The sequence below is a fragment of the Erpetoichthys calabaricus genome, chromosome 1 (assembly GCF_900747795.2).
Source record: "Erpetoichthys calabaricus chromosome 1, fErpCal1.3, whole genome shotgun sequence".
NCBI classification, from domain to species: Eukaryota; Metazoa; Chordata; class Cladistia; order Polypteriformes; family Polypteridae; genus Erpetoichthys; species Erpetoichthys calabaricus.
In genome coordinates this window covers 267,764,681-267,773,781 of record NC_041394.2, presented here as the reverse complement: position 1 = coordinate 267,773,781, position 9,101 = coordinate 267,764,681, and the positions used below count along the sequence as shown (strand labels likewise).

At 41.7% G+C, this 9,101-nt stretch overlaps 1 protein-coding gene across 2 annotated transcripts in view; it reads left to right on the top strand.

The window, feature by feature from the left end:
• The first annotated feature begins 6,665 nt into the window (after positions 1-6,665).
• The window catches only part of LOC114661724 (hepatocyte growth factor), an 81,161-nt gene continuing 78,725 nt past the window's right edge, over positions 6,666-9,101 (top strand). For both annotated transcript variants that reach the window (XR_007933672.1, XM_028814895.2), the window contains exon 1: positions 6,666-6,899. Coding sequence is in view for 1 of the 2 variants with exons in the window: in XM_028814895.2 (XP_028670728.1) it covers positions 6,851-6,899 (49 nt within the window). In the remaining variant the exon portion in view is untranslated. The remainder of the gene's footprint in view (positions 6,900-9,101) is intronic.

Here is a 9,101-nt window from a genome sequence, read left to right as displayed (position 1 = left end):
AAATTATGGTTTTCAGCACAGGGCTCAAGGGCTGTGTGGCAGTGGGACTGTGGCTGCTTTATTCATATACAGTAAATTACATTAATTATTTAGTTATTTAGTGCTGAGACAGCTAAACAGGGTCTGGTGCCTCTGTACATGTGAAAGTTTGCCCATCCATCAGCTGATTCTTTGTTAGAGCAATTTTCTTATTCTGTAAATTTCTATCAATCTATCATCTATACCCACTGTGGTAAAATGCATTTGGGGTCCATGGCAGTGCATGAGCTTTTTTTTTTTTTAACTGTTTGCTCAGTCTCCGAGCAGGCGTAGGTACATTCAGTAGCACAAATGAGCAACAGCAGGTGTTGATGAGGGAATTGGTGGAATCCACATTCATGTGCAGACACACATGGTTCGGCTGATTTCCTCATTAGCACTCTGGTGGTACATAATGAGACGCCTGCGCCCACTAAGGTATAACAGAGCCTGAATAAGTAGGAGGATCAATCATGAAAGGAGAAATGAAAAAGTAAGAAAACTGTCAAAGGTTATGGAGAAAAAGAAAAGAAGACAGGATCAAAGCTTCGTTGGTATGATGGTGTGGAGGCAAGCGGCTGAGAAGTGGCCCAGAGGGAACTGAATGGATGACACTCAAGGGGCTGCATCACACCTGCTGGGCACTCAAGGAACAGGAGCAATCAATGGCTCCAAGTGGGCTCCCGCTGAAGGCCAAGGAATGTCAGCAGGAGAAAGCAGCAAAGCTTGTGGGGTTTCCCACTGAAGACCGTGAGATGGAAGCATGAGCTGGCTTTGAGGGAAACACATCTCCTCTTTCTGAGGAGATGGAGAATGGGTGAGTAGAGGGAACATCAATTTTAGAAAGAAGCACTGAAGTTCATATTGTTTTTTGATGAACAGACACTGGTAGCGATTAACCTTATGTTTATCTTTGGATTATTTGTTTTAAAACTCCATTACAAACATTGCTTTTACTGAGGAGTATACGAGGGGGTACCCAAAAAGAACTGCAATTGAAAAAAAAAATTGTTTTAATAATTTTTACTTACTGAAACTTTAGTTTCCTTCAAAGTACTCATCATGTAACTGAATGAACTTGTCCCAACGGTTTTCCCACTGGTGGAAACATTTTTGGATTTGCTGTAGAGCACAGGTGTCGAACTCCGGTCCTGGAGGGCCGCAGTGGCTGCAGGTTTTCATTCTAACCATCTTCTTCATTAGTGACCAGTTTTTTTGCTGCTAATTAACTTCTTTTGCCTTCATTTTAATTAACTTGACTCAGCCCCTTTGTTGTTTCTTTCTCCTTAATTAGCAGCAAAACAATAATGAGACACAAAACGAGCTGCCCACACGACCAGCTATCCACAATATCTGAAAATAAAGAAAGGTGAAGGTCTCAATAAGACTGATCTCTCAGATCACCAAAATATTTTGACGGTGTTCTTAGAAAAAACAGAAAATCTACAATTTTGGAAATGTCTGCTGTGGCAGAATGAGAGCAGCAACAAGCCATGGAATTAACTAACTAGTTTAATTAACAGCAAGAATCAGCTTCTCATTAAGAAACTGGTTGGAGTGAAATTGGTTGGAGTTTGAAGACCCAATTTAGCTGGTCATCTGTTGGCTTGTTTCACATCTCATTTCTGTTTGGCTGTCATTTAATGAAGAAAAGAATCAATTCAGAGGACTGAGTCCTTAAAAACAGGGCTATTAAAATGAAGGGCAAAGGAGTTAATTAGCAGTGAAAACTGGTCACTGATTAGAAAAAGGGTTAGAATGAAAACCTGCAGCCACTGTGGCCCTCCAGGCCCGGAGTTCGACACCCCTGCTGTAGAGGAACATTTTTCAAAGCTTGCTGCGATTTTTATTTGACTTCCTCCATGGTACAAAAATGCTTTTCTTTGAGTTCTTTTTTCATATTTGGGAGCAAGAAACAGTCATACGGTGCAAAATTAGGCGAATAGGGAAGGTGGCAAGAACTCCAAGACACACAAGTCAATTCAGAAATCTCTTCAATAGTCTGACGACTACCTTTATAAATTACGTTGCAAACTTTTTCAAGATTTTCTTGATTCCTAATTGTGGAAGGTCGGACAGATCTTGGTTGGTCTTCAAGTGACATTTCCATTCATTTGAAATGTGCAAACCACTCATAGACCTGTGTCTTACTTAAAGCTTACTCTTTAAAAGCAGTTTCAAGCGTCACTACAGTTTTAGAATCTATTTTCCCTAAAAGAAAACAAAATTTAACGCAGACTCGCTGTTCTTTATGATCACCCATCACAAAAATTGCAGAACACGTTTAATAAGCGCCAAGAAAAACTGACAAGGAATGCTGTACAAACAATACAGAACAACAGCAGTTGGCAGACTACCACAGAATACTATAAGTATGCTACACCTAGCGGTGAAATTTTCAACTAAGTCTAGATTACGTGCCCTGTACAGATTCTGGATATTTTTGTGTACCCCCCTTGCATATTTATTTATAGAAGATCTGCATGGCACCCTGTTTGATTTTTGAAATACTTTATTGTGGAACAGAATGAAAAAGCTCATTGCACCTACCTCTTACTGTATTGTGTCCTCATTCGCTCTAGTCCATCTCGATCTATGACTATCAATGTCCCGGGTTCAAGGAGGTAATACCAGCTATGGGCAACCCTGGCATCACACTTACTTATTGCAATAGAAATCAACTTAAATTAGAATGTGTCTCAGCAGCCTAGGACATGAGGCAGTAGTTAACACTGGTCACTGCACCACTGAATCACAGAGCACACTCACAGTCATTCTTACAAGGCCAATTTCGAGGTACTCATCAACCTGACCTCCACTGTAATTAATGGCAAAGCATGTCATATTTTTTAAATATAAACAGGTGAACCTCCATATGATAACTGCTGCTTAGAAGGACTTTGTGACTGTTAGCCGCAATCCTTCTCATCACTCAAGTACCAGATTCAAATTTAGCCTGCAACGCCTTTAGTGTAGGAAGACTCTTACTTTCATGTGATTCAGCTAGGTATCTGTATGACATCTGTTTAAGATAGTAAGCTGGAGCCAAAGATGGCAGGAAGGAGAGAAAAACAATATCTTGCCTCAGGGACATTATAAACACCATACTCAAGTATAATGCATACAGTTGAGAATGTTTAAGGAATTCAAAAACTTCAAATGAGGGTGTTTCAATGCACCTTGCAATGAACTGGTGACCTTTCCAGATGTGTTTCCTACTTTACATACAAAGCTGTCAGAATAGTTTCTGAATTCTGCAACCCTGTGATTATATTAGGCACATTAAGTAAAAACATGGAAAAGAACTCAATATGGAGTTTGTATCTCCATTCTGTAGTTGTGTGAGGCCTTTACTGTTTCATGCCACAGTCCATGAACGTGCTACCAGGCTGATCAGCAGCTGACTTGCCTGACTTGGACAGCTGGCACTCAACAATGGTCTGGCAACCCTTCTTGTTCTGTCTCTTGTTTCAGGGCTTTGTTTCAGAATAAAATAAGCGGGGATAGAAAAATAAAGGAGTTGGGGAAATTATTGTACACATGGAAATTATCCATTTTAAAATTAATATCTATGACTTATAATCAATGCAATTCCTAAATGGGGAAATTTACAGTTATATTCGAATGCTTTTGTTATTGTACTTTCTTTACTTTTATACAGGAAGGTTCATTTCGTATTGCTTTGGACACCATGAAACATGTCAGTTTGCAGATTTGCACAGTGGTGAAACTCCTGGTGGTGAGCCATGAATGGTCAACCTCTGGCTCAGAAACAGTCTCCTTACAGAGTGAGCTAATAGGAGAACTCCTAATGTCAGCCACATAGAGACTGCTTCTGAAGTTGTGAACACTGTGAGTGGAGCACTTCCTGATGACAACAGCTAAACTCTCTCTCTCTCGCAGCCCCCACGTTATCTATGAAATATTTTTACTACACCACACCAATGTACAGTGCAAATCCACAATTGTTTCCCAGTTTATTACTATTGACTCACACCACAAAGCATCTCAGTTTGCAGATTTGCACTGTGGGAAACTGTCGGTGGTCAGCTGCAAACATGCAACATCTGGCTCAGAAATGGTCTCCTTACGGTGTGAACTAATAGGAGCACTCCTAATCTCAGAGGCACCGAGACTCCTTCTGAACACTGTGAGCGGAGGTGAGGTCAGTTGAGCTCTCTCTCATCCCCCGCCCTATCTGTACAACACCACCACTAACACCTACTATTACTGTAGTTTTCAGATTATTGCATGGCCCTGAAAAAACCAAGGTAGAGTAATTTAAAGCAATCAGGGCACCTTGATGGAAGGAATGAATGTTCCATAGCAACTTTCCTCTTGTGGTGGCAGCTATGAAACAATGATTTACACCTGGCCTCTACAGTGCCATGGGTCTGGGTTGATTTGCAGTAAGTGTCTTAGGGAGCATATATCAACTACCCGTATCTATGTGAGTTTTCTCTGGATACTTTCACTTCCCTCCATATGCATCTTAGGTTTATGTCATCTCCAAATGGGACCGATATGATGGAGTGTTGATGTATATTTAAATACTCCATGATGAAATGGCATGACATGTTGTGTTGGTGACCTACACGTATCAGATGCTGCCAGGGTAGGCTTTAGCTTCTTTTGACCTTGTAAATGGAGTTACATTGGCATATGTACAGAACTGTATTTTTAAAAGCTGAATTCTCACAAATATGGTAAATACATGAAATCTTTGTGATTTGACTGAAATCTGCTCATAAATAAATGGGTAGCACTTTAGGAACTTGAAAGGTTTGCTGTGGTGTCCCTATTAGTCATTTCTTGATGTGTAATACAAACAAACATCTGGTTATATGGCAGTGAGTGAGTAACAGATGCATTGTAGGTAAGCCATTTACTGTACATTGCTGTTTTTGGTGTTTTGCGAGTCTTACGGCCAAACAAAGCCTTTGTTAAAGGTTACTTGGCTGTACATGACTAATGCATGTGCTATTGGTAGCCATTGTAGGACCTGCAAGACCATACAGAGCCCATGGGGAGTCCCATGGCTACAAGTTTTCATTCCAGCAAATGTCACAAATAGTGTGCCCTTCCTACTTTTAAATGATCTCTTTGTTTAGTTATCCATCATACAAATATTCCTAAGAAATTGATATATTTTTGTACTTTTGTCACATCCTTACATGCTTACTTTCTTGTCATTCTGTTTTAGTTTACCTTTTTCTTTGAGTTTGTACCTTTAACTGTATCCAGATGCTGATGATTACCATTGAGCAGTGCAGGAAAAGATGCAAATAACATTGAACGCTAAAATGAAGCAGTTACAGCACTGCCATTTTCCCTTGTCTGCTAATTAAGAACAGTTTTTTTTTAATGAACATACAAATGAATATGGCTCTGAAGTAATTGCTCTCATTCAGCATTCAGTGTTGTCGGCACTTGGGTATGGGAACAAATTCTAAAGAAAATGGTGTATTAGAAAGAAAATGCCAAAGGAAAGAAACATTGAACGTTTTGGCAAAAATAAAAATATTTCAGAATGTATTAGAATAAGTGCACGGCAGCTCACTAAATAAGATCAACTAAAAGTATGGATGATAGACTGATTGTGAAATCAGTTGGAGTAAAAGCAGCAGCCGCAGGAATCCCTTGGGGCGAAACATGGGAACCAAAGGTATAACAGACGGAGACTCAAGTGCACGGGCACAGTTAGGCAGCTACTAACTCCGATCCCTCTTTGGGGACAACACCACATGGAGTACCTGTTTTATAAATAAGTAAATACTAAAAAAATTATAGGACTTGCTCCAAGTCTTTTAGTAATTATACCAGTATATAAAATAGGTTCAAATGTACCAGAGAAGGCTTGACAATAAACCAGCGCACCTATAAATGTAGAGCAACGAGTTGAAGGGATCGACATTGCCAGCACGAATCAGACCTTCCTCTAGTTAAACTATTTGGCAGAGCAGTTACATGCAACACTCCTTAGTGCGGCGCTCGCTTCAGACTCAATGCTAACGGTGTGGAATGTGCGCCCCCCATCTTCAAAAGTTTTTTTCCTCCTCCAACTTTCCGACTGCTAGGCAGTTGCAGGAGGGAAGCTTAGTTCAATGGTCGATGTCGTGTTCTCCTGGTGAGTGCGTGGGCTAAGGACTTTACCGGGTACATCGAACTGGTCTATTGCACTGTCTGTCTCTTGCCTTACCTTTAAATAGCGGTTTGGGTCAGGCACTCGCTCCCCGGCCTTTATAAATCTGAAACGCGCATGTTCAGAAAAGGGATGGATGGTTTACATTCACACGCAACCTTTATCTAAAGAACCGACCAGCCCTGTTACCCCGTGTCCGCTCTAAGACGTACTGTGCACATCGGTTCAGTCACCGGCACGTTTAATGTGTAGGCGAAAGGAAAACGTTTTTGCGTAAGCGATCGCATTGAGAAAGTCTCTGTTGGGGCACTCGTAAGACACTTGCCGAGTGAATGACCACCCACAAGGGTTGATCAGCTTCTGACTGAGGCGCACGTCTTAGCATCCAACTATTCTGGTGTCGGGTCCCCTTTAAATGTTTTGTTACTGGACGAGGGGAGGGGTAACGGTGTGATGTGTGTGTGTGTGTGTTGGAGAGAGAGAGAGAGAGAGAGAGATATGGGGGATTGGGAGGGGGAGGTTGAGCAGAGGACAGCTCCTTCCAGTAAGGGAAATCTTAGCTCTACGATGCTTTTTTCCAGTTAATCATCTAAGGCGACGGTGTGATGAGACCATAAAAGAGGGAGAGAAGCTGCTTGTCGGGCGCAGTCGTTGCGGAGCGGCGGCATTTGCAAGTTCACAGGCAGGATCATGTGGGCGGTGAGGCTAGCACTGTGTTTTGCGTGGCTACTCTGCTCAGGTGAGTTGAAAGAAAGAACGCAGCGAGCGATCTTGCCCGAGTGGTAAGCCACGCTTGCCCATGCAGCAGTGTGGGACTTTTCTGGATGACGACCTGCAAAGATGACTCTTCCGCATTACCCGCCGCAGGCACCTTGCTTAAGATACACTTAGTGCACTTCACTTTCTGAATACGTGATTCATAGGATTGCTTAGTTGCTGTCAGGTGACTGATACAATTATTTCCTTTGGTTCCACCAAGAGTTTTCGCGAGCTATATGTGGCATTTCAATCGCATCGCATTTATTTACTGCACTCGTCTTCAGCGGTGTTTTTTTATAGAGCCACAGGGACTGCTAATTGGCTTGTTAAACACGATAATGACCTCATTATTCTATCTAGGAGCACGGTGGCATGGAACTTTGGTAGTGTCACTTGGTAGTGTTGGATGAACGTGCGCTTCCCGAAGGGTATCCTTCACTGAACTTTCGGTAATGACATTAAAAAGTGAAAAAAGAAAGCCATCAGAGTTTTGCACGGTTGTATTAAGCTGATGTTATTTGAGGTTTCGCATTATTATTTACACATTTGCTTTTTATTTAAGCGTATCCTCCGAGTTAGCAGATGGTTTATCTTTGGTGCGATCGCGGGAGTAGAAGTTCTACCTGGGGCACATTGTAGCAAGGGCGCCTTTGCGCTCGTCTTTCCTCTGTGCTCCAGGGGCACATGTGTCCGTCTTCGTTTTCTTGTCACGCCACCGCACAGGCGTGTTCAATCGGTGAATCCTCCGCACCTATCTGTCAGAACAACAGAACCTAGTGGTCGGAGCCTGGCACCCCGTGAAGCCTCCGCCGCCACTTGTGCTACATTATTCTGTTGAGAATTGTTTCCTAGAAAGAGCAGAGATCGTTGTGCACAGAATTAACACAGAGATTCATGACAACAGATCAAGTATTGGGCTTTTTTAGTTTGAGGGAGCTGCAACATCAGTTGACTTAAACGGAAACTGAGGGGTCTAGTCCAAGTTTATCACTGATTAACTAGACGTCTTGTTCATGCTTTAATCATCAGACTTTGCGTGTGTTCAGATCTGCCCGCGTTTTAATCTTACTGACTTTACTTTACAGAGTTGTATGCCAATTGGAATTATCTGCCTGTTTATACTAGCGCACTAGTAGCACGCTTTATGTCACACAGACGTGAGACTCTGAATCCGCTTGCATAAGAACGGTAGACCTTCGGTGCAGGTTTCTGTATAGTGCCTTTGCTGGTAATTGATCACTGTGAAAGGCACTATATAAAAAGATAAAAATGCGGAGTGGAACATTAAAAATATTAACGTAGTTTGGGCGTCAGACCTCATGTTACTAATACAATGGTGAACATCTCATTAATGGTAATAACTCGTTTTGAGTGTTTTTGTTGTTAGCTGAAAGCCTTAACTTCTGCTTTCTTTTTAATTTTCTTTTTTATGGTGCTCAGGCATTTTTATAACACCAACTCAGGTTTGAATTGCTTTCTTGGCATGAATGAAAAGACGAGAAATGAACGTTTAACTGCCTTTATCTGAGTTGGCACAATGCCTCACTCCAAATTCCCATCCTGCACACTCAGTGTGTGTCAGTGTCTGTGTATACACGTACGTACATACATGTGCCTGCCATGTAGTTGTGCAAATGGGTGGTCATATCCATCCAATTTTTCCAACCCACTTAACCAGTTGTATATATTTTGTTTTCTCATTTACTTTATTATATACTTGTTGACATGGTGGTGCAGTAGATGATGTTGCTGCCTCATGGCGCATTTGTGGGTGGTTAGCTTTGCATATTTTTTACTTCCTACATTTTTTCCCTCTAGACATCCGGTTTCCTCACAAAGTACAAGTACTGTACTTTGGCATATCCAATATGAGTACCTGAATGGTTGTGTGTAAGCCTACTCACTGTTTTTTATTATTATTGTGGTGCTATGAATATTAGACAGTTTCCCTCTCTTGCTTGTCTCTTTTTTTTTTTTTTTGGCCATGGATTCATCAAAATACTTTTTAGAGTAAAGACTGATCTCTTTGTGTATAGGTGCAGTTTCTTTCCATATCGCTAAAAGCATGTGGTGCGATTGCACGTTTGCTCTGTCTGAGCCTGGCGGTGAACTGATGAGTTGTCCAGGGCTGCATCCCCCTGTGCAGTCAGGGCTGCTGCTTGTTATGGGCTTTCCTCCAATC